General features: G+C 41.0%; 4 protein-coding genes across 9 annotated transcripts in view; 1 reads left to right on the forward strand and 3 right to left on the reverse strand.

Annotated features, from left to right (window-relative positions):
• Positions 1–215: 215 nt before the first annotated feature.
• Positions 216–7,349, reverse strand: LOC118373805 (probable G-protein coupled receptor). 2 transcript variants are annotated; one of them, XM_035760053.2, is made up of 5 exons: positions 6,995–7,349; positions 6,219–6,259; positions 4,026–4,389; positions 3,462–3,622; positions 216–3,177 (listed from the first exon to the last, which is right to left on the reverse strand). In XM_035760053.2, the coding sequence occupies exons 3-5, from the start codon at positions 4,265–4,267 to the stop codon at positions 2,267–2,269; spliced, it is 1,314 nt and encodes a 437-aa protein (XP_035615946.1). In that variant the 5' UTR covers positions 4,268–4,389; positions 6,219–6,259; positions 6,995–7,349; the 3' UTR covers positions 216–2,266. The 2 variants fall into 2 exon arrangements, with proteins under 2 accessions (XP_035615946.1, XP_035615948.1); XM_035760055.2 differs by lacking the exon at positions 6,219–6,259.
• A 363-nt stretch (positions 7,350–7,712) lies between these two features.
• Positions 7,713–12,980, reverse strand: LOC118373802 (uncharacterized). 3 transcript variants are annotated; one of them, XM_035760051.2, is made up of 6 exons: positions 12,687–12,980; positions 12,167–12,297; positions 11,735–11,891; positions 10,740–10,939; positions 10,114–10,342; positions 7,713–8,161 (listed from the first exon to the last, which is right to left on the reverse strand). In XM_035760051.2, exons 2-6 carry the CDS (start codon positions 12,275–12,277, stop codon positions 8,052–8,054), a joined length of 807 nt encoding a protein of 268 aa, XP_035615944.1. In that variant the 5' UTR covers positions 12,278–12,297; positions 12,687–12,980; the 3' UTR covers positions 7,713–8,051. The 3 variants fall into 3 exon arrangements, with proteins under 3 accessions (XP_035615944.1, XP_035615943.1, XP_035615942.1); XM_035760050.2 differs by having other exon boundaries at positions 10,114–10,339; positions 12,116–12,297; positions 12,687–12,977; XM_035760049.2 differs by having other exon boundaries at positions 12,116–12,297; positions 12,687–12,977.
• A 200-nt stretch (positions 12,981–13,180) lies between these two features.
• LOC118373804 (U3 small nucleolar RNA-interacting protein 2) lies at positions 13,181–18,114 on the forward strand. The gene is made up of 14 exons (XM_035760052.2): positions 13,181–13,416; positions 13,523–13,608; positions 13,718–13,830; positions 13,964–14,031; positions 14,329–14,370; positions 14,780–14,906; positions 15,069–15,286; positions 15,372–15,472; positions 15,560–15,694; positions 15,827–15,889; positions 16,033–16,178; positions 16,857–16,936; positions 17,136–17,209; positions 17,743–18,114. The coding sequence occupies exons 1-14, from the start codon at positions 13,336–13,338 to the stop codon at positions 17,855–17,857; spliced, it is 1,449 nt and encodes a 482-aa protein (XP_035615945.1). The 5' UTR covers positions 13,181–13,335; the 3' UTR covers positions 17,858–18,114.
• A 5,974-nt stretch (positions 18,115–24,088) lies between these two features.
• Positions 24,089–26,787, reverse strand: part of LOC118373806 (metabotropic glutamate receptor 2-like) — an 81,293-nt gene continuing 78,594 nt past the window's right edge. For all 3 annotated transcript variants that reach the window (XM_052473739.1, XM_052473740.1, XM_052473741.1), the window contains exons 11-12: positions 25,312–25,507; positions 24,089–24,846 (exon numbers count right to left, since the gene is read on the reverse strand). In XM_052473739.1, the coding sequence (XP_052329699.1) occupies positions 24,761–24,846; positions 25,312–25,507 (282 nt within the window). In that variant the 3' untranslated portion in view covers positions 24,089–24,760. The remainder of the gene's footprint in view (positions 24,847–25,311; positions 25,508–26,787) is intronic.

The following is a 26,787-nucleotide window of genomic DNA, read 5'->3' on the forward strand; positions in this document are numbered from 1 at the left end:
GCTGTGTGTCCTCCTCAGCATTGAATGTTGGTGTGTGTGTGTGTGTGTGTGTGTGTGTGTGTGTGTGTGTGTGTGTGTGTGTGTGTGTGTGTGTGTGTGTGTGTGTGTGTGTGTGTGTGTGTGTGTGTGTGTGTGTGTGTGTGTGTGTGTGTGTGTGTGTGTGTGTGTGTGTTCAATATTCTGTATACACCTTTACATTGAGGTGACAGTGTTTCCTGTAGACTTTATGTCGTCACTAGGTTTTGTCCAGGTGTCAATATAATCGACCAAGCTTATCAACCTCCTTTAAAGAAAAACAGACTGAGACAGAGGCTGCTGGGGTCCAGTGTTGAGTTTCCATGCTGAATACCCTGCCTGTCATTGTTTATTCTGGATACTCCATCTCTGTAGATGTTCTACTGTAGAAGTGATAGCCATTTCAAGATACAGTATTTGCACATCAAAAAGCAGAGCATCATAAACTGTCACTGTGTTATCATGCTTTTAGAATTTTACAATACTTGGCCCTGAATGTAGCCTTAATAAATACCCTGACCTTGTTTTTTAAACTGGTGTGTGTGTACATGCGTGCCTGCGATGTGTGTATAATAGGCTGTGTGTGTGTGTATTGGTGTGTGTGTGTGTGTGAATCAGTTTAGGATGTATTTCCTCTGCCTGGCTGTCACAAGCTCAAGCTACCCTGAATTCCCTCAAAAACACTGAAGATGCTCCCACTTTCTGTTTTTTCAGGGCATTCCCATGACGACCCAGTCAGCTGTCAGGAGTGTGCAGAGCTGGACCAGGATCTGGAGCTCATTCATATGCATTTGTAGGATCTTAATTTGAGCCAGTTTGCTACAGCAGGAACATAATCCTGTAGCAACAGGAAATGTGAATTATTATGTGGATTATAGTTAATGGACAATTTTGTAGGGGTTGATATATTTTTCAGAAATGGAAATTACAAACTTCAAAAGTTTTTTCAACCCTCAAATACACACATTTCTCCTGCAACGGGGTGATCAAATATAGATCCTACATCTGTATCTATTCAACTCATCTGTTTATTTATCTATTTGTTTATCTATTTGTTCGCAGATTCCCATTTTCGTTCGAATCTGGGCCGTGCATAAAGGGGACACGATAGGCTTTTGAAAATGTAGCTCAGAATGTTCTTTTGCGTTGATCACCCATGTCTATCTCTATCCCACATTATCCCTTAATCTCTCTCGGTGCTGTGTGGGAGTTATAGGGTGAAGTCTTCAGCTTTTCATAAATGTGCAGTGAAGAGGACATTATTTTTAGAACAGCATAAGCGTAATTTCTTGCAAACAGATCTTTCAGAAGTTTATTTGTACAGTTATAGCTAAATCAACTTGCCCATATAGAAAGAAGTTCCCTTGGAGAGTGTAGTCTCTGCCATCACCTGTAAAAAGGTAGCCTATTGAATGCAATGTGCTTTCATTTATGATAACGGATAATAACGCATTGCTTTGTAAGAAACATACTGTACATAGTTAAGAATATTGCAATTAAACCTCAATTGAGAACCAAATAGTAAAGGTATCAAGTTTGATTGTGTGTAAAAGAAATAACTCAACTGTTACACTTAAAATATTGAATGCTCCCTGCATTGAACATTGGAATTAATAATAAATAGACAGTGAATATTTGATACAGAGGAAATATAATTTGTATTGTCTTTCAACTCAAAATGTGTACTGGTGGTTGTGTAGTAGAAGTGGTAGTAGAATATGTACAAATATAGGTGATTGGAATGGTTGGTGGTAGGTAGCTGAATTAGTCTCTCTATTAGTGGTAGTTGTAGCTAGAAATAACAATTCATAATTGAGAAAAGAGTATTTTTCAGCACATAATGCACTTCAGTTATATGCTGGATTCTGGACTCACCTCTGGATGCGGAATAAACTCAATCTAATTAACAAACTAGAAATATCAAAAGAAAAACATTCTATTTGTTGTCCTTTCCAAGTGCTGTCTATGTGTGTTTTAAATCAAGGGCAGTGTGTAGCTGGTAGTACTGTTGCCACACTGTTACAGCAGTCAACTACAGTAGATGCCAGTGGCATGACATGCGTACAGTATCTACGAGTATTGTTACTGAACTCATTAGGCATCTGCCATGGTATCTTCAACCCAGCAATCTGCCCAGTCTTGTCCAGGCTTAACAGTTTTATCTGAACTCTTCTGCCAATAGCAGACAGGTACCAGTGTCAGTACAGTGACAGTATATAAGTGGGGACCAGGTTAGTATATCAGGGGCATTTTAACTGAAATCCTCAGGTATCTGCCCAGGTATCCTGAAGCCAGCCGTCTGCTGCCCAGTTTGGTCCAGGGTGTTCCTGGGGCTGGATGTGCAGGTAAAGCTGGCTCTGGTCTCCACCGTACAGCTGGTTCTCTGGAGGAACTGCAGGAAGTTCTCATGTGCCGAGCCCTCGTGGCTGCTGGATATGGCCAGCTCGACGGGCCGGACAGAGTAGCAGCGCCGCAGCTTACACAGCTCCTCCCTGATCTGGCGGTTCAGCAGCCCGTAAAAGAAAGGGTTGGCGGTGAAGGAGGAGTACGCCAGCCAGGTGACGGCCTTCTCTAGGTCGGCGGGGATCTTGGGCTGGTTGTTGATAGTCAGGTGCAGGTGGAAGGAGAAGTAAGGCAGCCAGCAGAGCAGGAACTGGCCCACAATGACCACCAGGGTGAGGGCGGCCTTGCACCCACCGAAGGGCCTGTGGTGGTGCAGCCTCCTGGGGGCACTGCGGGTGGTGATGATTGTGGTCTGGCTGTTGATGGAGTCAGAGCGGTGTTTAGGATGACTGGCCGTCCAGGATGGTAACGGTCCATGCTGTCTAGCCGCCATGCGGGCCACTTTATAGACGTTACTGTACACAGCGAAGATGACCGCAGCAGGCAGGCAGAAACAGGCCACTGTGAAGAGGACAGAGAAGGCCCGGCGGTGGCTGCTGTGGCTCCAGTGCAGGGAGCAGTGGGCGGCACTGATGGAGCTCAGGCTGCTGTAGCTGGGCCAGCCGAACACAGTGGCCAGCCCCAGCAGGCCTGAGGCCACCCAGACCAGGACCATGACGGCTGCGGCCAGCTTCAGGGTCATCTTCACCTCATAGCGCATGGGGTGGACAATGTAGTAGTAACGCTCCACGCTGATGGCCGTGATGGTGAAGATGGAGGCTGTAATTCATATCAAACTTTATAAATGGCTACACACAGTACAAAAATCAATGGAACGTGATAAAAAGAAACAGAAGAGACTATAAAAAAGAGATGAATATAAGAACATAACAGTAAACCCATTGATTGATTAAAGGCCATGTGTCCAAAATGGCACCCTTTCCACTGTATAGGCCTAGAGCACTACTTTTGACCAAAGCTCTGGTCAAAAGTAGTGCACTATATACAGAATAGAGTTTCATTTTGGAGGCATCCCTAAATTCTGTCTGTCCCTTGTACTGTACCTGCGATGAGGAACACGTTGAGGAAGACGTATACCTGGCACTCCAGTACTGTGAACACCACACTGGCGAAGTACGGCGAATTGGACACAATGCCCAGGGGCATGAGCAGTACGGCACATAGCAGGTCCACCGCACACAGGTGGCACACAAAGACAAACTTCCTGAATTGAATGGAATTAACTGTATTAATCCCCAGAGAGGAAACAATATACACATGATACCTTCACTACAACAAATTTAATTTACTGATGTCTGGTGAAACAAGTAGAATACATGAGATACAGTAGCTAAAATATTTCATAAATTAAACTCTAATTCAAGAGTATAAGCAATAGAAACAAGGGAATTGTGCATGTAAAATCAGTGCATTAGAAAATCATAGTTCTTATCATGGATCTGTTTGATTATAATCTGGTGTATGTTTAACCTGCCTGCTGGCCAAAATGAGGACCACAACAGAAATAAATTGTTCAACTTTTTGGATTATCCGTGTTGATTATGGATTGTGGTTGAGTTGTGTTATTAACTGGTAAAAAATAAATGAAATAAAAAAGTACCAAGTACCTGAGGTGCGGGGCCTTGACCACCACCACCAGCACGGCTGTGTTAGCCAGAAGGGCCACCGCGTTCAAGGTCACCATGAACAATATCCCTGACAGGTCCTTGAAGCGGGTCTGGGCGTTGGGCAAGGTGCCCAGCTGTTTGCTAGGGGCCGAGGCGAAGGGCGACCCCAGCCCCCACCGCAGGCTGTCATTGGCTGTAGTATCACTGAGGTTGGGGGTCAGAGGTGAACCAGAGTGTTCCATAGTTCACAATGTGAGTTTCAGAAGAGACATCATGAGCGTTCTATTAGGCCTAGACCCCATCTTTCACTGTGGTGGGCCAGGTGATTCATTCTGCTCAGGAGTCAAACAGATACTACTTTTCCCTGTTGGAAGAAAAAAGACGACTACATCAACGAATTGGGAGTGTTTTGGGGGATAGTTTTGTATTCACAGTAAATCATCATAGACCTAGTTTTGTAGGCCATTACATCTTCAAAGACACATTGGTGAAAACAACACAACCACTGATATCAAAGTTTACCACTGCAAAAGCCAGCCAACAGTAGCTCAAAGTTATTTAATGTTTGCATGCATAAGCTTAGTTAAACCCTGTTCTGTTTTAATGATTGCAATGTCCCACTTAATACTGTCAAGGGATAATAACAACAATTGCATGTCAAATCCACAATGGAAGTGACATTTTTCTGTTATTTAGGAATATGTTCTGTTTTCATTTTGTACACTGTACATTATTCCTTGTGTTCACAAGTATCCATAATAAACCCATCTATGTTGTTACTGCCTATTAGTTTCAACACAGTTGATTGGCACAGGTGTCTACCATCTACCCAAAAGCTATGGAAAAGGACATCTATAACATTTAGAATATTATATTAGAATATTTATTTTAAAAACGGATACTCTCTCTCCATCTCCCTCCCCTCCCCCTCTCTCTCTTTCTGTACGAGGAGAGGAGGACAGGGACCTGATCAATAGGAATAATTCATGGAGGAGAGGACACCCTCTCACTCTCTCTCTTTTCTCCTCCATCCTTCCCTAACCTTTTGAAATGAGAGATAATGAGCGTGCTTGTTTTAGCAATGCAGCTGCAGGGGACTGACCCTGTTGATTAGTATGAACAGCTTACCGATCGCTGCAGCTGCACACAGCCCATCTGTAAATAGCCCATCCAACTACCTACCTCATCCCCATATTGTTTTAATTTACTTTTTTACACCAGTATTTCTACTTGCACATCATCATCTGCACATCTATCACTTCAGTGTTAATTTGCCAAATGGCAATTACTTCGCTACTATGTCCTATTTATTGCCTTACCTCCTTACTCCATTTGAACACTGTATATAGATTTTCTATTGTGTTATTGACTGTACATTTGTTTATGTGTAACTCTGTGTTGTTGTTTTTTGTTGCACTGCTTTGCTTTATCTTGGCCAGGTTGCAGTTGTAAATGAGAACTTGTTCTCAACTGGCCTACCTGGTTAAATAAAGGTGAAATATATCTATTTTTTTAAGTATGTGCCCTGTGTCAACCTGCCTGTGTAAGGCCATGCAATCTCTTACCAGGACAGACTTGATTTCCTGATCCCAGCGACACACACAAAGCCACTGCTCTTCTACCCAGACTACATCAAAAACAATATAGTTCAATGAACACTGTCTTTTGGTAACATGAATGCACAACATAGGCACAGTCACATTGATATTTCCCATGCTCCTGTTCAAAATGTTTCTCAGAGCCTGTGGATGTCTGTGTGTTTGTAACTTTGGAGGTAGTGGATTTCCTGTACCTCTACACTTAAATGTCAGGCATAGAGTTACATCAGGTGTGTGACTTCAAAGAAACTTTATCTCCATCCACACAGCTCACATATTATGCCATGCTCACACACACAGTCACCTGAATCACTGCTGTGCTAGGAGCATCATCCATTTCCCAGAACCTATGACTAATGCATTCTGTTCTGTCTTATTCCCATGTCTTCCAGACTACCATACTAGACCAGTGCTTCTCTACTGATGCTCTCTGCCCCTGAAATCTGCTCTGGTGTCCGGACAACAGATTGGCATGCCATGTTAACTAGGCAAGTCAGTTAAGAACAAATTCTTATTTTCAATGACAGCCTAGGAACAGTGGGTTAACTGCCTTGTTCAGGAAGTTTTGTTCAGGGGCAGAAAGACAGATTTTTACCTTGTCAGCTCGGGGATTCAGTCCAACGCTCTAACCGCTACCTACTGCCCCACAGCACAGGAAGGAATAGTCAGTGCATGTACAGTACAGTCTCGTGTGCGTTATGTAAGGTTGTCCCCGTTTTCATCCTGTCCTAGTATTACACCTGCATACAGAATATGGCTTCTCCTTTAGGTTTCTGAACTGGCCGTTTTCAGCCATGCAATAGCATTTGGTTGAATATCACTACATTCTTAGGAAAATTACTTATTAAAAAAGATTTTCTTTAGAAATCTACTTCACCAGTAAAAATTATGATTTTCCTAAAATGTCTAAACTCGAACAATTGAAAATGACTGTCAGTTACAGAAGTGCAAGAGGGTATTCACAAGTCTATGTACTTGAACAAGTGATCTAGAATCATTTGATTGAAATGAAAACATCTGCCACAAATAAATAACACCTCTATATATGTAATATATGAGACATTCTCTGTAAGTACCACAGCAGGAAAATTGTAGTTCACATCAGCAACTCTTCTAGACCGTTTACTGTATTGATTAAACCCAACACACTGAGCTCCAGCTGAATAATAGACTACCTGAGCTTATTTCAACATGTATGCTAAGAGTTTTCATATATATAAAATCTAATTACACAGTAAGTATCTATAGTATTTATTTCAGTGTATACCAGGCAAAAAATCTAGGTAATAAATTACTTTAAACCACAATAAACCTTTTTGATTGAAATAATTTAAATCAAATCAAATTTGAAATCATTAAATCACTACTCACCTGACATGAATTGTGTGTATATAAAATCCTCCTGTCACACTTTCACTTCATTTGAGTTAAAAGGGTACAACTACCTCAGAAGGTGCTGGTGTTTTCTGTCCAAGTGGAACTCTATTACAGTATGTCCCCAGGCCAGCTGTGAGGCTCTGGTGTCTGGGTCGGCTCCAACAGACAGTAAAACTTAGTACCCATCAACCTCTCGAGTTGACCTCAGGGACAACTCACTAAGGCTGGCTGCTCCTTCTAATACCCTGGTTCCTGGCAGTCTTGGTCCTTGGGTTGATAAGTATCCCTGATGGATGGATGTCCTGTGGGAAGGACTTCTGGGTAGGACCGGTGAAGGTGTCAGAGGAGAGTAGTGATAGACTGATAGATGTCGACTAGGGTCCTCAGATAGAACAACTGGCTGGGGGAGGGGCTAGCCATAGGTCACTGTTAGAAGCACATCAACAGAGGATCATTGGTGAGGATGCTTTTGTGAAACCACACCCACCCTCATTGTCCCGCCCACACTCTGTTGCTCCCATCTCTCAGTCAGTTTATGGCTGTGATTCCTCAACCTACACACACACACACACACACATTCTCTGTCCTCCTCCTGTCCCTCCAGGACTGCCCTGGGATCTAAGAGTACAGACACACACAGTTAGGGGTTTAACATGTTTTTTTTATATATATAAAAAGTGTAATTTAATAGCATTAGTGAAACCAGATTGGATGTTGTGGGAATCAGAAAGACATTTATTTAACAGGCACAATCATTATAGAATAATGTGTTGTTAAGGCTACTATGTGAGTCAATCTATCACAGATGTAATCTATAATATGTGTAGTCTACATTACTCTTAAATCATACAAACAAACAAAGTCAATATCCTTCTGATCAAAAGTAACATCATTATTATTATTATTATTAACCAACTAAACTGTCTAAACACTGACATCTGTTGGTGGAATAAAACATTGCACTTACAGGACAGAATACAGTAATTGCAATGTAAACAATTGTGTGATTATAACCTGATATTTGGTTATTTTTATTTTTTTGAATGGAGATTTAACGGATCCCAAGTCTCTTCTTCAACAGTTTGTCTTCATTATTTAACTTTGTTCTGACGGCAGCTCGAATCGCACTGTAATCCACACCAAACTTTATCCTCACGTGATCTAGAAAAAATATAATTTAAACGTATTAAATGTATTATTGATATCTTTTATCATTAGAAATAAAAAACATACAGCGCCTTCAGATTCAGATCTGTGTCACTGTCCCACATACAATACACCATAATATGAAAGTGTAATTGTGTTTTTAGACATTTTTACAAATTAATAAAAAATGAAAAGCTGAAATGTCATTAGTCAATAAGTATTCAACCCCTGTTAAGTTTTGGTTAACAAGTCACATAATACAGTTCCTTCACAAACTTTTTCCACATTTTGTTGTGTTACAGCTTGAATTTAAAATTGATGAAATGGAGATTTTGTCACTGGCTTACACACAATACCCCATAATGTCAAAACAAAATAAAAACATTTTTTTTTAACAAATTGATAAAAAATAAAAAACGTAAATGTCTTGAGTAAATACATTCAGGAGTAAAACTGTACTTAACAAGCCACATAATAAGTTGCATGGACTCAATAATAGCAATAATAGTGTTTAACATTATTTTTGAATGACTACTTCATCTCTGTACCCTACACATACAATTATCTGGAAGGTCCCTCAGTCAAGCAGTGAATTTCAAACACAGAATCAACCACAAAGACCTGGGAGGTTTTCCAACGCCTCGCAAAGAAGGTTACCTATTGATAGATGGGTAAAAAATAAAGAAAAGCAGACACTGAATATCCCTTTGTGCATGGTGAAGTTATTGATTACACTTTGGATGGTGTATCAATACACGCAGTCACTACAAAGATACAGGTGTCCTTCCTAACTCAGTTGCCGGAGAGGAAGGAAACTGCTCAGAGGTTTCACCATGAGGCCAATGGTGACTTTAAAACAGTCACAGTGTGTAATGGCTGTGATGGGGGAAACTGTGGATGGATCAACAACATTGTAGTTATTCCACAATAAAACCTAAATGACAGAGTGAACAGAAGGAAGTCTGTACAGAATAAAAATATTATAAACATGTATCCTGTTTGCAATAAGGCATTAAAGTAAAACTGCAAAAAATGTGCCAAAGAAATTAACTTTATTTCATGTATACGAAGTGTTATGTTTCAGGCAAATCCAACACAACACTGAATATCACTCTTCATATTTTCAAGCATGGTGGTGGTTGAGTTTTTTTTAGTATAAACATAAATGGAATAGAGCAAAGCACAATCCTAGAGGAAAACCTGGTTCAGTCTGCTTTCCAACAGGCACTGGGAGACAGATTAACGTTTCAGAAGGATAATAACCTAAAACACAAGGCCAAATATACACTGGAGTTGCTTACCTAAACCACATTGAATGTTCCTGAGTGGCCTAGTTAAAGTTTTGACTTAAATCAGCTTGAAAATCTATGGCAAGACTTTAACCTAAGTCGCTCTGGATAAGAGCGTCTGCTAAATGACTTAAATGTAATGTAAATGTAAAGCATTCTATGAATATCAGCACAACTGGACAGTTTTAGTGTTTTGGGAACCTCTCTCTCGTCATAGCCCCACAAACTAAAGAAACATTCTAGGAATCTTCAAAGAACAGATTAAATATGTTCTGGAAACATTGTTGTAACATCAGGGGAATGTTTTTTGCACCCTAAAAGAAACATTGTAGAATCATCCACACAACTGGATAGTTTATGTGTTTTGGGAACATATATTTTGTGACGTCCCCACAATGTTTTCACCATACTGTTTTCACAACCTAATGAAACATTCTTGGAACCTTTAAAGAACAGATTAAATATGTTCTAATCATCAGCACGACAGGACATTTTTTTGTGTTTATGTGAAGATTTGCAGCGAACTAACAAATGTTCCGGGAACTTTCACAAAACCAATTTTAGTTTGCTGGAATGACTTTCCCTCGGGAAAGAGGTCCTCCGACCTCAATGAGACAACCTGGTTCAATTAAGGTTGAATAAAATAGACAGCAATAAGAAATAGACAAAGTACAGTACCTAGAAGGCCTCTCATGATGTCAGGGGGAAGTTGAGGTTTCTGGGTTTCCTCTTTGGCGATGTTACACCTCCTGCCCTGCAGACTGTGTGTGCCCAGCGTCTCCCTGTCAAACAGCACCATCAGCATGGCTGAGATGTACTTCTTGAAGTCCATGATCTCTGAGATCCCCTTGTACAGATTCCTCTGCACTCTCAGACCCCCGGGGAGGTGGATATAGTTAGCGTCCTGCTAAAGTTAAAGACAGAACTGAAGTGTCCATTGTCAGAGAACATTGCAAAGTTGATTTGTCAAAGACATACCTAGTTTTATTTTAGAGAGATACTTTAATTGAATTGCTGTATTTTATAGCCAGCAATGTTTGGATATTGTGTATCTCCTTTCATCAGAAGTACTCCTAGCCTTGTTAAATTAGACTGCATGATGCACTTACCATTTTTTCAGCTGTAGGTAGAGCATTTGGTCTGGTTTAACCTGGCTAAAGTAGTCCTAATGCCATATCTCAGGTCGTCTGTCTGAACCCAGGCAAACATGAGGCTATATACATAGTTTTCTTGAGAGGACAAGTTGAATGTGACAGTAGCAGCAACTACATTGTAGAATGGCCTGATGGGGGTGGTGACCTCACCTCTACCTCCTGTGACACCACCTGTGACATCTGAACTGGCACGTCCGCATAAGAGATGCTTTGCCCCTCACAGCTCTCTGGGGTGACAGCATCGTTCACAACATCATTCACATCATTCCCCTGCTGCCCCCGGGCATGGTCCAGAACAGTCCTCAGGTCATGGGCAGTGTGTCTCATCTGGGTCATCAGGTCATTCATCTCTGACAAAGTATTACAAGATAGTATTATACACTCAGTGTACAAAACATTAGGAAAACCTTCCTAATGTTGAGTTTCACCCCCTTTTGTCTCAGAACAGCCTACATTTTTATGGGCATGGACTCCACAAGGTGTTGAAAGCATTCCACAGGGATGCTGGCCCATGTTGATTCCAATGCTTCCCACAGTTGTGTCAAGTTGGCTGGATGTCCTTTGGGAGGTGGACCATTCTTGATACACACGGGAAACTGTTGAGTGTGAAAAACCCAGCAGCGTTGCAGTTCTTGACACACTTAAAATCGATGCGTCTGGTCCCTACTACCATACCCCGTTCAAAGGTCAGTCTGCATCATGAAAAGAGAAGGTGTTCCTAATGTTTTATACACTGTGTATAAATTAGCAATCCCCCTAACTGATCAACCTTTTCCAATTTATATTTTCAAGATAACTGAGAACATTGGCAGGTCGTTCATCTCTGACAAAGTATCAGAAAATAATCAGCAACGCCCATTTGACCAATGAAAATCGATTATTCAGTCAACCCATGTTATAAAGATAGATAATCAGCAATCACCCTAACTGATTAGCTTACCCTTTTTCAGTACATCATTGCAAGATAACGGAGTACATTGACAGTGGTGTTTAAAATACTTAGAGTATCTTTCATGATAAGAAGTCTTTTTAAAAGTTAACACTAAAAAAGTTTAAGGTTGACGCCAAAAAATGGTCTATTTGGGTAACTTTGAATACCCATTAAATACGATTCAATGAACAATTAGTGTAGTTTTACAACATACCTTTCATCTGTTTCAGTTCCCTCTCAGCCAGCTGCCTGCATCTGCGCTCATATTTCAGTTCTGCTTGGAGCTGATCGATTTTCATCAGGAGAGTTATGGTGTCGGTTCTCGTTTCAGCACTTTGATCGTCTTCTTCCTCGAAGGTGATTGGTTCACCCTGAGAGAGAAACAAAGTACGACACGGTGTAAAATACAGTACAGTTACTACAGCACATCAACCATACAGGATATTGTACATGGGCCATAATCCTTGATTATACTGCAGGGTGGAAAAGTAAGGGGTAAAGTATTCCTTGAAACACATTTAATTAGATTGTAACCAGTGGTTGTAATCTGCAGTAATTGTTAGTAACTGATCATCAATTAAATGACCTCTCTCACCTCTATGGGTGAATATCCATCATCTGGTATTCTGTACTTCTCCTCTATTACCTCACCAAAGTCCTCCAGAGAATGATCCATGCCAATCTTCATCATTTTGACAGAAGAGCCTGTGTGGACACTGACAGAGTGTGTTGTTGTTGCTGCCCGCTTTGGTGCCATTACACAGGTGGGCAAACGCCCTGATGAAATATATAACACAGGCACAGAAAATAAGTACATTTGACTAAATACACAAAAATTATTTTCTTCAGGTCTGGAGCACCATAATTGTGTATTTGAATAAATAAAATATAAATATTGAAACTGTACATTACTTTTTTCCATCAACTTTTAAGACCATTATCTTCACATTGGGATTATATTTAAATAGGTTATTACTACATTGATGATGCTGTATGCGCTGCAATAACATTAGCCACAAAGAGCCTCATCTCTGTGGACGCCATATCAGGTCCTTTATAGGACGTGAGCTGTTTTTTGGCATTTCCCAATATTGGACAAATTAGCCAATTTCAAGCAACACATTACAGATTTTAACACATCATATTACAGCTAACGTTATACCCACCTGTGTATTCAATTTCGTTGCTGAGATCGCAGTGAGACTGGATGCAAATCTTTGTCAGTACATGGAAAAGTACTAGCTGGTACTAGCTAGTAGCTAGAGGAAGTAGTACTGCAGTACTGCGGTGTATTTGGTCGCATTAAGTATTTCAGTGTGTGCTTGATGGCAGTGAAAATATATTCGATTTTTTAAATAAAACGTGATAATTCCATTTTTTTAGGTTTGTGATTAACATGTTACCTTAATGTAAAATCATTATTTCATCCTTTTAATTATTTACTTGGTTTAACTGCGTTCTGGAAGGAACCATTTGTCAGGATCATATCTTTTGGGGAATGATTTTCCCCTGCACAAGTTTCTTTCTGAACATGGCAGGTCTTCTCAGCCAATCAAATTTAGACTTTAGTTCCTACTTGCTCAGGGATCCAGTGAGAGCTCTGTATTTGTGGGCGGGACAAACAGATGCCGCAATATTATCCAATCAACACCTCCATTTCAAAACTTGGGTCTGTGGTGTCTATAGTTTGGTTGAATCAGAAGAGAGAGAACCCATGTGGGTCTAATGTTGATTTGCGTGGTCAACATGTGTGCTAACTAGTGTACAGATTGACTAACTCTGAAGCACTGTTAAAACAATCTAAAGAATACAATCATGTCGTCTTTCTTTATAAAGAAAAAAGGACCTCCAAAGGTTTTCAAAAAGAGCGAGAATTCAGCGGGTTCCAAACGAAAGGTAAGGAGGTAGTTAGCTAACGTTAGCTAGCTATGTACGTAACTATTACAATGATGGCTAAATGAACTTTCTTCTGATCTGTGATGCTTGTGTGTTGGTGGTTTAGAATGATGGTGACACGGGAAACAAACTTAAGAAGAAGCTCAATTCAAAGCACAATGAAGAAATCTCCAGCGACTCTGAAACTGAAGGGTAGGCTTACTTACCCAGTGTAGTTGACTGGCTTCACAGATAGCTATCTAAGTTGGCGAACAAACTGATTTTATTTAGAGCTGTCTGAGTTGAAACTATATTTATGTAGCCCTGCAGTGCACAGAAAAAGGAGGGCCAATGTCGAAGAAGAGTTTGATGAGACTCCACAGGAGAAGAAACTACGATTGGCCAAGCTCTACCTTGACCAATTGAGGGATGAGGGTAAGGGAGTAACGTTAGCTAGCTTCTGTAACTATTAATTGAGCTGTGCTAAACAGTTTTCTTTAAACTTTATATTTAAGTGCTTATTTGGAATCTGAAGCTTCACTGTTCTGTCTTCATGTCTTATCAATAGAAGAACAGAAAGCAGAGGAAGAGTCTTTTGAGACTGACCTGATAGCTGGAAGACTTCAAGAAGAAGTGGTAAGTGTACTAGCTACAATTTGCAATGCTGATTATAAACTGCGTGGTTAGAGCCCTGAATGCTGATGGGTTAACAGCCGTGGTATATCAGACCATATGACAACATTTATTTGTACTGCTCTAATTATGTTGGTAACCAGTTTATAATAGCAATAAGGCACCTTGTGGGTTTGTGGTTTATTGGCCATATACCACACCCCCTCATGCTTTAATATTTAATTATATCCCTAATATATGTCACAAGTCCTTTTATGAATATGGTATTGCCCTATAGTGAACACGTTCTCTTTTCCTCAGCTTGAACAGAAAGGAAAGCTTCAACGGATGGTTGCAAAAGATGTGAGTATCTTTGTTGGATGTCTCCCCTATAAGCACTCTGTGCATGTCCATCCAGTATCCACACAGTATGAGTTTTTTACGGCCCATAGTGTCCTGTGTAACCCGAAGGCTGTGGTCATTTTGTAGGGCACATTGAAAAAGTGTTTTTGATTGGACCTACACATTTCTGTCCACTTCTGTGGTCCTTCTGTGGCTCAGTTGGTAGAGCATGGCGCTTGTAACGCCAGGGTAGTGGGTTCGATTCCCGGGACCACCCATACGTAGAATGTATGCACACATGACTGTAAGTCGCTTTGGATAAAAGCGTCAGCTAAATGGCATATATTATTTTATTATATTATTATTATTTATTATTATTATTCTGTTTTGTGCCTACTAAACACAACCGCTATGTTGTCATGGTTTTCAGCTCCTGCCACCAGACACGTCAGAGATTCGTCTGTTGAGAGGCCACAAGCTGCCAGTCACCTGTCTGGTCATCTCTCCTGATGACAAGCACATCTTCTCTGCTGCCAAAGACTGCTCCATCATCAAATGTGAGTCAACATTTATATTTGTTTGTTTACTTCTCCAAAATAATCAAAGATAAGTTTGATGTTTTACTGAAATAGACTGCAAAATCATTCCCATGCTGCCTGAAATGCAACAGTCAAAGTAAGCTTACTTATGTATTCTCCCATTTTCTTCTGTAACTGCAGGGGATGTAGAGAATGGTAAGAGACTGCACACAATAGCTGGTGGGAGGAAAGGAACAGAGGATCGCCATGTTGGACATACAGCCCATGTCCTGTGTATCTCCATATCGTCGGACGGCAAGTACCTGGCAACGGGAGACATGAATAAGTTGATCATGATTTGGGAGGCGGCAACATGTAAACACCTGTACAAGTTCACAGGACATAGAGGCCCTGTGTCGGTAAGCTCTTCTTGCTTAAAATGTGCTTTCTTTTAAATTATTTTTGTTGCACCTTTTCTCAAACTGGGCCATCTATTCTCCACAGGGCCTGTCCTTCAGGAGGGGCACCCATGACCTGTACAGTGCCTCTCACGACCGCTCCATCAAGGTGTGGAACGTGGACGAAAACGCCTATGTGGAAACCCTGTGAGTAGCTGACTAGTAATATCCGTGTGTTTCTTCAGGTTGGCATGAGAATTGTGTTTGTGTTTTATTGACTGTGTCTCTCCCTAGATTTGGTCACCAGGATGTGATCACGGGGCTGGACAGTGGGAGTCGGGAGCGCTGTGTGACTGCAGGGGGGAGGGACCGCACTGTGAGGGTGTGGAAGATTGCAGAGGAGTCCCAGCTAGTGTTCCATGGCCATGAGTGAGTCTTCCTGGACTCCTTTCACTCTCTTTCTCTGTATTAGTCAGTCTCACAACACTGTATTGTCTCTGTTGGTCCGAGAGTGTATATTCTCCTTGTGTGTTAACCTATTGGGATGCTCCTCTCGCTCAGGGGCTCCATCGACTGTATCCAGCTCATTAACGAAGAACACATGATAACAGGTGCTGATGATGGGTACGTGTGTGGCTTTATACTCCACTAGGTGTCATCGCACTCCACATCTGTAGAGGTTCTGTAACCACTTCTCTCCAAACGGCACAGGATGGTCTATTACAAATGTTTTCATTAGTCAAAATATTTTATCTTCCTCACCTCAGTTCCGTCTCCCTCTGGAGTGTGAACAAGAAGAAGCCCCTCAGCACGGTGAAGGCAGCCCACGGTCGGCATGGTGACTCGGGGCTGGAGCAGCCCTACTGGGTGGCAGCCGTGGCGGCTCTGCAGAACTCTGACACCGTAGCCTCAGGTGCCAACTGCTGTGCGAGTCACCAGCTTTATAACACGCATCTATACACACACACACAGCACTGCAGAACTATTGACACTAGCTTTGACTGTGAGTCCTCTTCACCAGCTTTGCTATACACCATCTCATCTATACACATCTGTATACACCCTGTGTGGGTTATTAGTAATGATCAACCCCAAACTTCCACCTCTCCTTGCTATAATGTGTACTGTAAACCTATAGTGTGATGCTCTGAATTAGTGCTCAATCCTTGGTCCTATACACCCTCCTCCATATTTATTTGGACGGTGAAGCAAAATGTTGTACATTTGGCTCTACTCTAACAACCAAGTTAGTAGAGTCAAACGCTTGATGTAGTCATTGTGTGCTAGGAATATGGGAGCAAATACTGAACTTTTAGCTACTTTGTCCAAATTCTAATAGAAAAACAACTTCTTCAAATGGGGAGGGGGGGGGTGAGATGCATAAAGTGCTGTGATTTCTAAACAGATACATGTGTTAAATACTGTACTGTCACCTCATATAAAACATTTGATCTCAAATCCAAAATGCACTGATTTTAGCTTCACTGTACACATAAATATGGGGGTGGGGGGGGTGTATTAGGCGTTGACTGCTAATATTGACCTGCCCAATTGATGATGCTGGAATTGAGTAACTGTTGTCACTTGACAGGTTCACACAACTCTAAGGTGCAGCTGTGGAAGTGTGGCCAGGGGTTCCGTCACCTGGAGCCTCTCTTCAGCATCCCTGTGGTAAGCAAGTCCCAGCTACACTGCTCCATACCTAATACACCCATAACTTGCGTTGCATTCAATCATTGTGTAGCAATATGTGATAACACCATGTCATTTAGACATTACGCATTCAGCCTATTTGTATAGGCCTATGTGTATGATCAACTGACTAATACAAGTGTTCTGCACTAAAACATCTGTCTCCTCTCTCTTGTAGCCTGGTTTTGTCAACAGTCTGAAGTTCTCCAGCTCTGGGAAGTTCCTAGTGGCAGGAGTAGGACAGGAGCACCGGTATGTACCCAGCTACTTACCTGTCATACAGAGATACAGCCCAGAGTGCACTTACTATCATTATACACTCATTGCTGACTGATCAAAATCCGGACTATATTGATCATGTACTCTGGGCCTACCCTTTGCGTTAAGCCTGTTTTCAGTGTTCTGTATGAAAGTAGTTGCAATGAGGACAGGTGCCCACAAGGTGGCACTTATTTCACTCCCAAATCCTAAGACTCCCTCGACTGCTTGGGGCAGTGATGACAATACCTCCTTCCATGTTTTCTTATTACAAGATTAAATGGCTTCTTCGACTGCGTTCACGTGCTAGTTGAACATTTGTAAATGTCAGACTTGCTAAGTTGTTGTAGACAGGATCCCGCGGGAAGTATCATAATCAACCAATGGGTAGATCTACGCAAATAACTTGCAATCATTTGAACTCGGACACATACTTATATACTGCATCATTTTACGCATCACTTTATTAATGAAATATCTGTTTTGTCAATGATCTTTGTTTTTGTTAACAAAGTCTTTGTTGTCAGGCTTGGTCGGTGGTGGAGACTGAAGGAAGCAAAGAACGGACTCTACATTATTCCGCTGAAAAGACAACAGCCAGAGCAGGAAGGGGTCCAGAATGGAGAAGAGAATGGGGTTTAGTTGATCTATGTATGCCTTAGATTTTGTAAATTAAATTCTTTACACAAATGCTATTTGTGTTACATCTATCAATTAACTGCAGTAAACAGTTTCTGTTGAGGGGGGGGGCTTTTACAAATTTCACTTGAGGACTAGAACCGTTTTTGTGCTCTTTTCACATCTAATTTGTGTGTGCAGATGGGCTCTGATTCAGAGTTAAGTGTTCTTAAATGCTATTTGTTTTGTGTGGAGAGTGAATAAATGAAGGTGTTTCTACAGATATGCCATACTCTGACGGTTACTTCATTCCGGGGGGTTGAGTAAAAGTATAGATACCTTAATAGAAAGTTACTCAAGTGAAAGTCGTCCAGTAAAATACTACTTGAGTAAAAGTATTTGGGTTTTAAATCTACTTAAGTATCAATAGTAAAAAGTGATTTTCTTTATTTAACTAGACAGGCCAGTTGAGAACAAGTTCTCATTTACAACTGCGACCTGGCCAAGATAAGGCAGAGCAGTGCGACACAAACGACAACACAGTTACACATGGAATAAATACACGTACAGTCGTTAAACACAATAGAAAAGTCTATATACAGTGTGCAAATGAGGTAAGATTATAGGCCGTAGTGGCGACGTAATTACAATTTAGCAATTAAACACAAGTGGTAATGTTCAAGTAGAGACACGGGTGCAAAACTCATATGGGGTTGAGGTAGTTAGCTGGGCTATTTACAGATGGGCTATGTGCAGGTGCAAGGATCTGACAGCTGATGCTTAAATTTAGTGAAGGAGATATGAGTCTCCCGCTTCAGTGATTTTTTTTTTTTGGCAATTCGTTCCAGTCCTTGGCAGCAGAGAACTGGAAGGAAAGGCGGCCAAAGCAGGATTTTGCTTTGGAGGTGACCAGTGAAATATACCTGCTGGAGCGCATGCTACAGGTGGGTGCTGCTATGGTGACCTAGCAAAGACTTGTAGATGGCCTGGAGCCAGTGGGCCTGGTGACGAATATGAAGGGAGGGCCAGCCAACGAGAGTACAGGTCGCAGTGGTGGGTAGTATATGGGGCTTTGATAGACTGCATCCAATTTGCTGAGTAGAGTGTTGGAGGCTATTTTGTAAATTACATCCCCGAAGTCAAGGATCTGTAGGATACCCTCATAAAACTGACTGTTTAGCAGCATGGGTGAAGGATGCTTTGTTGCGAAATAGGTAGCCAATTCTAGTTTTAATTTTGGATTGTAGATGCTTAATGTGTCTGCAAGGAGAGTTTACGGTCTAACCAGACACCTAGGTATTTGTAGTTGTCCACATACAGTGGGGCAAAAAAGTATTTAGTCAGCCACCAATTGTGCAAGTTCTCCCACTTAAAAAGATGAGGCTTGTAGGTACACTTCAACTATGACAGACAAAAACATTTAAAAAATCCAGAAAATCACATTGTAGGATTTTTAATGAATTTATTTGCAAAATATGGTGGAAAGTAAGTACTTGCACAATTGGTGGCTGACTAAATACTTTTTTACCCCACTGTATACAAAGTCAGAACTGTCCAGAGCTATGATGCTGGGTGGGCGAGTGCGGGCAGCGATCGGTTGAAGAGCCTGCATTTAGTTATACTTTTAAAAGTAGTTGGGGGCCATGTCAGGAGAGTTGTATGGCATTGAAGCTCGTCTGAAGGTTAGTTTACAGTGTCCAAAGAAGGGCCAGATATATACCGAATGGTGCCTGCGTAGATGTGGATCAGAGAATCACCAGCAGCAAGAGCGACATCATTGATATATACAGAGAAAAGAGTCGGCCTGAGAATTGAACCCCGTGGCACCTCCGTAGAGACTGCCGAGGGTCCGGACAACAGGCGCTCCGATTTGACACAATGAACTCTGTCTGAGAAGTAGTTGGTGAACCAGGCGAGGCAGTCATTTGAGAAAACAAGGCTGTTGAATCTGCAGATAAGAATGTGGTAATTGACAGAGTTGAATGCCTCGGCCAGGTTGATGAATACGGTTGCACAGTATTGTCCTTTATCGATGGCGGTTATATCGTTTAGGACCTTGAGCGTGGCAGAGGACCTTGAGCGTGACCCATGACCAGCTCGGAAACCAGATTGCATAGCGTAGAGGGTACGGTGGGATTCAAAATGGTTGGTGATCTGTTTGGCTTTCGAAGAACTTAGAAAGGCAGGGTAGGATAGATATAGGTCTGTAACAGTTTGGGTCTCGAATGTCTCCCGCTTTGAAGAGGGGGATGACCGCAGCAGCTTTCTAATCTTTGGGGATCTCAAACAATACGAAAGACAGTTTGAACAGGCTAGTAATAGGGGTTGCAACAATTGCGACGGATAATTTTAGAAAGAGAGGGTCAAGATTGTCTAGCCCAGCTGATTTGTTGGGGTCCAGATTTTGCAGCTCTTTCAGAACATCAGCTATCTGGATTTGGGTGAAGGAGAAATGGGGAGGCTTGGGCGAGTCATTTAATCCTTATTAAGCAATCAGACGGCACCGTTTTCTTGTTTTAATGGATAGTCAGGGGCACACTCCAGAGTTTATTTACAAAAGATGCATTTGTGCTTAGTGAGTCCGCCATGCCAGAGGCAGTAGGGATGACCACATGTTCTTTTGATAAGTGTGTGAATTTGACTATTTTCCTGTCCCGCTAAGCATTCAAAATGTAACGAGTACCTTTGGTTGTCGGGGAAAATGTATGGAGTAAAAAGTACAACGTTTTTTTTAGGAATGTAGTGAAGTAAAAGTTGTCAAATATAAATAGTAGAGTACAGATATCCCTAAAAACTACTTAAGAAGTACTTTAAAGTATTTGTCCTTAAGTACTTTACACCACTGCTGGAGACAAATGTAAAACCAGTCATATGGGAGAAAACTGAAGCATATCAACTTAACCACAGTAAAGTTTAGGAAATGTTTTGCCACTGTGTAGCATTTACATTGTATGGCCTTAACTTGCAGGAATGGGCACTGTCAAATATCTTAATTATAGGCTACCCTGACTTTCTCTGTCCTATTTATATCATGTTTAATATTAGTCACTATCAATATCGACCATAACCACATATTCAACTGCCAATTTACTGTTATTTCCGCTCAGTTTAGCCTACATAGCCTACATTATTATCACATTGTTTAGTTTACCTTCATTTGCTATTTCTGTAAACACAGTCACATCTGTGTGATTGTTGCTGAGGATTGTTAGTAACAGTTGATAATATAAAGAAATGTAGGCTAATTAAATCGTTGTGGAGTGGAGAGCAGACTAAACCATAACAGTTTGAAACTGACACATAGCTCAGTACTTGGTTGTCATCATACAGTTCCATGGTTCGTGCAGGCAATAGACTACGGTATAGCCTACTATTGTACACTGTTCTCCCTAATATAATTCTACCGTACCAGTCAAGTTTTTCATTATTTTTTCTACATTGTAGAATAATAGTGAAGACATCAAAATGATGAAATAACACATATGTAATCATGTGGTAACCAAAAAAGTATTAAACAAATCAATATATATTTCATATGTTTTAGATTATTCTAAGTAGCCACCCTTTGCCTTGATGACAGATTGCACATTCGTTTAACCCTTTTTTGGTTACTACATGATTCCATAGGTGTTTTTTCATAGTTTTGATGTCTTCACTATTATTCTACAATGTAGAAAATAAGGAAAAAACCCTTGAATGAGTAGGTGTGTCCAAATGTTTGATTGGAACTGTATGTACACGAATATTCTGAATGTGGCAATTTTCAGAATGAATCAAACCACCTTTTTCTTTCATGTGTAAAGGCTCTCCAAACCTGTTTTTTATGATTCATAAATACTTTCCTAAATCTAAATATTTATTTTTAAATCTACCAGTTGGTGCTGAAATGGAGACCAATAAGCATATATATTTAAAAGGCTTTCTTCCATTGATCGCTAATATTCTGAACCGTTCTCTCGATATTCTAGTCTGTCAAACTAAAACTAAAAAGTGCACTGTATTTAAAGGGATGTCTTAAGATAAATGTACCAAAAATGAATGAAAACTTCCCAAGTGGGAGGATTTCCAGCAGTTGAAAGAAATGTATTTAGAGCGCGCAAGGTAGCCACTCCTGCAGAGCGTGTTAGGTGACTGAATGTGTGTAGGAAAGGCATAAATTCCTAAATCGGGATCGGCCCTTGGCGCATGTCTAGCTGTCAGCTACACAGCTTGTGGGATGTTGATCGAGGAATCCCCTGAGATTTGGCTATTTGAAAATGAATTGCTTCTAACATCTTTTGCATCAGTAAACTTCTGAAACTGTCACACCCTGGTCTAAGTATTTTGTGTTTTTCTTCATGTATTGGGTCAGGCCAGGGTGTGGCATGGAGTTCTTGTATTGTGGTGTGTTTTGTCTTGGGGTTTTGGTGTGTATGTATTTGGGATTGTAGCTAGTGGGGTTATCTAGCAAAGTCTATGGCTGTCTGGAGTGGTTCTCAATCAGAGGCAGGTGCTTATCGTTGTCTCTGATTGGGAACCATATTTAGGCAGCCATATTCTTTGAGTTTGTCGTGGATGATTGTCCTTAGTGTCTTTGTTCCTGTTGCTTTATTTAGTTGACAAGTATAGGCTGTTTAGGTTTTCATTACGTTTTGTGTTTATTTGTATTTACGTTAGTTTTTTCATTAAACATGGATCGCAATCTACACGCTGCAGTTTGGTCCGACTCTCCTTCACCACACCTAGAAAACCGCTACAGAAACTCCTAAAATGACACCTAAGTTTACTTTGATAGATTGGCCTGATGCCATGTAGCCAGTAGTCACCACTCCGACCATAGGGCTTTAAAACAGATTTTTAATAGGCAATGCTAATAGGCGTTAATAATCAGTGAGAATGGAACGCTGAAACTGGAATAGAACTTTTCCGTGCAACAATGTCTCTTCGCCCAACCTGGGACAGGAGCTCCTCAACAGGAAGCTGACAATGGTAGGAACAGTACGAAAAAACAAGCCAGAGCTCCCACCTTAGCTGTTGAATAAACATAACAGGCCTATCAATCCCTCTAAGTTTGTGTTCACAGCTGACACATCCCTAGTGTCCTACATGCCAAAGAAAGTCAAAAATGTGGCACTCATGAGTACACTGCATAAGAATGGGAGATTCTGTGGGCAGGAACATAAAAAAAAGAAATAATGGATTACAATGCCACAACAGGAGGGATGGACAGTTTAGACAAGCTGGTGACTGGTTACAGCTGCAAAAGAAGAACCCTAAGCTGCCCACTTGTGATATTCTTCAACATTTTGGACATTTCGTCGTACAATGCTTTTGTCAGCTGGGTGACGTTGAACACAGATTTGAATAGAGGGAAGGTCCAGAGGAGACAGCTCTTTCTCGAGGAGCTGGGCAAGGCATTGGTAAGACCTCAAATCCAGAGGAGGCAACATATCCCAAGAACCCCAGCAGCCATCGTGAGGAAGGTTCAGGTGGAGGATGCTGGTGCCCCATCCACCCGACCCACAGAACCAACAACTCCAATACCTGAAGTAAGTATGAGTGTTGTTGTTGCATGTGTGTGTGTCTGACTCTCCTACCTTAGCCTGCTGTAACTATATATATATATGAGTGAGTGAGATGTTAGTAAAATTCCTGAACTAAGTGTTTTCATAATTCTAGATTGCAACCGGTAGCAACAAGAAGGACAAAAAGACAGTACACATAATTGATATAATTGATATGTCAACTAAGTATTTTTTACATATATCCATCAGACCCACGATCATTGGGTGAATAACAAGAACATGATCACCACATGGGTTAAGGAAAGGAGAAGAAATGTGAGGTGATTAAGACAAGCTAGCTGCTCTTCTACAGTTCATTGGTGCTGTCTCAGAAACCACTGTGAGAGAGAATATGTAGGCATGTAGATGTTACATCCAATAGTCATTTCAAACAGATTGGGTGCAATGTTTCTCTAGGTCCCTGGGCAGGGATGATGTTCACTGGTGTCTGAGACGGTTAGCTAATAACACTGATTTAGTCCATTGCTAGTTGTAATTTAAGCAGTCCCCAAATGAGGAAGGACCCGAGCTTGCCAGTCCCTGGCAAAAAATGAGGTTGAGAAACACTAGAGGTTGAGAAACACTAGTGTAGACTGCTTCTTCCCGGAACGCTTGATGTATGTACAAATACCCATCGGCAATGATTGCTTTAATCCATCCTGTCGAGCTACCACCAAAACTGCCTAGAGACTTCTCTGAACAAAATACACAATAGCATTTTATGTTTTAATAATTAAAAAAGAACACCATTTATTTACATAAATTACAAGAAAGCACAAACTGGTTCACCGAAGTCTACATTAAAACATTGTCCTTTATACTGATAGTAGGCTAGTTTTGAATCATCACTTTCACTATGGTTCATCTCATATCATTCAAATGTAGTTTAAAAACAAGGGGTCAAATTAATTCAATAAGTGTTATGTATTAATAATATTCTAGTCAAAAAGAAAAATAATATTTTGATATCGCATTCACAGCACTGTAAGGACAAGATAAGATCAACCTTTTGTTATGACACCATGATCGCTTCACATGAACCACCTCATTCATAAGACTGATTCTCTGTACTGACAGCAAGGCATACAGCAGTGCATTCAACCACGAGTCTATCTTGAAACCAAGTCGAATCAATCACATACTGTTAAATCTATACAAAAATGCTTTACAGTCCTACATTACGGCACACTCCTAAGTATAGTCACATTATTTAGCATTCACAGTTAAGTGCATCCTGGCCTCCCTCTGTCCGAATAGACAGACTACTGGGCTCTACTGTAAATGGGACTTAGATATGACAGCAGCCTTGTTGTACGAGAGGGGATGGAATTGTGATTTGTGTTGTTCTCAGGACAGAGGAATGATACAAGCAGCTCAACCTCCTTCACAAAGAGGATGTAGTGGAGTCCACTACCTCACGACCATTACAGACTGTTGTTACCACTGTTGGCACACTGGTAGAGGCTGATGCTGGAAAAGAACGAGAATAGAGGGTAACATATTTTCAATAAAATACCAAATTAACAGACTAGTTATAAAGTGTAGGTATGACTTCGATTTTCACATTGATTAAAGCAAAAAAATATCGAACCAAGGGATCTGTTTTTGAGAGAATTTTGTGGTGTTCTACTATTCCATAGGCCTATAGTATGGCAAACACAACAGACTCATCACACAGGGTTTACAACAGGTATCAACGATGAAGCAAAATGCTTATTTGCAAGTTCCCTCAACAGTGCAGTACAAATATCAATATAATCTGAATATAATGAAATCATAAATAGCAGTAGATGTGCAGTATGTTTCAGTTGATGGCTCACCAAAAATGACTGAAATATTTAGCTGATTGTACGATTTATATGTGATGACAAAAATAAATGTTGATGGTTGTTTACAAAAAGCTAAAAACCCATTTACCAGTGATAGAGACGTTACCTTTCCAGCAGCTAGAGCTGGGGTCAGATGCCGATGCTGATTTGACTGTGGCCCCAAAACGGTTGGCAGCCACTCTCAGCGTTGTCACGTTCTTCTGGGGCTGGAATAGGATGATGTGGACCTTAGGAGCAAAGAGACAGCCCAGCACCACTGATCCACTCAGACTGACAGAGATGCACATGGTGGTTGTCTGAACCTGTATGGGGTAGAGGGAGAGAGAGGAGGTTGGGTTAGAGTGAACGGGACTCACTGGACATTTTGAGGCAGCCCAGCCAGCACCACAGAGCCACTCGGACTGACAGGACTAGTACGAGATGAAATCAATAGCCTTGAGTTTGAGAGAACGGGAAGGAGAAAGCAGGAGAGAGCGAGGAAAACTAGAAAATGCATGTTATTTCCTACTAACTTTGCTTAGAAATATTTTGTTGAGAGAAAATGTACTTGATACGATTGTGATGTGTTGTTGTCTCACCTAGTTATCTTAAGATGAATTCTGAATTCACTCATTTCAAGTTACTCTGGATAAGAGCTTCTGCTAAATGAATAAAATGTAATGTAAATATTGCTGGAAGCACTGGCTGAAATAATGAATGTCCATCTGGGAGACTCCAGGTTCATCACAATTGAATGAACAAGGCAGCTTGTTTTTCATGTGAGAATATCTCTGCAATGTTTTATCTAAACCATATTTAAAATGCAGGAAGCCCAGCCCAACTGCTGTTATTTTTAATAGCACACAGAGATCAAAGCATCAAGGTTTCTGTTGCAGAGCCAAAAATGTGTCTACCACAGCTCCAACATGAACACTAGTCATCTATATTCAATACGTACACATTATTATACTGTTCATTCGTTCAGACTGTCACTCCTTTCACAACCCTTTCTCAAATGTTTCTCTTTCAACTCAGGTATTGGTAGTGTTGACATTTATTTTTCTCAAAGTTTTTTTGCTAGTAGATGGATAAAGCACCGTTGAGATGATAAGGAGATGTCCTGGGGAAGCTCATAATGCATGGCCAATGTGATTCTACCCCTTACTCTCTCCCAGTGGCACACCAACAGAATCCAGACAGGCATTACACTAGACTAGATTCAGCCTCGGGTCACAGTTATAATACACCCTTGACTAAACTGTTTTGTCCGTTTTATACACATTGTCTCTCTTTATCTTGCTTACATGGCAACAAAGGCTTCATAGACCTGACGCAAGGTCTTTAAAGCCCTATGTGGGCCTTGAAGCTATTCTTCATGCCCAAACGTATTTGGACACCCCTTCAAATGAGTGGATTTGGCTATTTCATCCACATCCGTTTCTGACAGGTGTATAAAATCGAGCACACAGCCATGCAATCTCCTTAACCAAACAATGGCTGTAGAATGGTCCGCACGGAAGATCTCAGTGACTTTCAAAGTGGCACCGTCATAGGACGTCAGTTCGTTAAATTTCTGCCCTGCTAGAGCTGCCCCAGTCAACTT

The sequence above is a fragment of the Oncorhynchus keta genome, chromosome 21, assembly GCF_023373465.1.
Source record: "Oncorhynchus keta strain PuntledgeMale-10-30-2019 chromosome 21, Oket_V2, whole genome shotgun sequence".
In the NCBI taxonomy this organism is placed as follows: Eukaryota; Metazoa; Chordata; class Actinopteri; order Salmoniformes; family Salmonidae; genus Oncorhynchus; species Oncorhynchus keta.

Bases quoted from the DNA above. Each gene is read 5' to 3' on its own strand.
- LOC118373805 (XM_035760055.2), bottom strand. From the start codon at position 4,267: ATGGAACACTCTGGTTCACCTCTGACCCCCAACCTCAGTGATACTACA. The intron at 3,623-4,025 runs GTACTTGGTACT...CATTCAATTCAG, and splicing joins GTCAAGGCCCCGCACCTCAG to GAAGTTTGTCTTTGTGTGCC. The intron at 3,178-3,461 runs GTACAGTACAAG...TATGAATTACAG, and splicing joins CAACGTGTTCCTCATCGCAG to CCTCCATCTTCACCATCACG.
- LOC118373802 (XM_035760049.2), bottom strand. From the start codon at position 12,277: ATGGCACCAAAGCGGGCAGCAACAACAACACACTCTGTCAGTGTCCAC. The intron at 11,892-12,115 runs GTGAGAGAGGTC...TTTCTCTCTCAG, and splicing joins ATGGATATTCACCCATAGAG to GGTGAACCAATCACCTTCGA. The intron at 8,162-10,113 runs GTACTGTACTTT...TATTTTTTCTAG, and splicing joins CATCATGAGAGGCCTTCTAG to ATCACGTGAGGATAAAGTTT.
- LOC118373804 (XM_035760052.2), top strand. From the start codon at position 13,336: ATGTCGTCTTTCTTTATAAAGAAAAAAGGACCTCCAAAGGTTTTCAAA. The intron at 13,609-13,717 runs GTAGGCTTACTT...ATATTTATGTAG, and splicing joins AGCGACTCTGAAACTGAAGG to CCCTGCAGTGCACAGAAAAA. The intron at 17,210-17,742 runs GTATGTACCCAG...CTTTGTTGTCAG, and splicing joins GGAGTAGGACAGGAGCACCG to GCTTGGTCGGTGGTGGAGAC.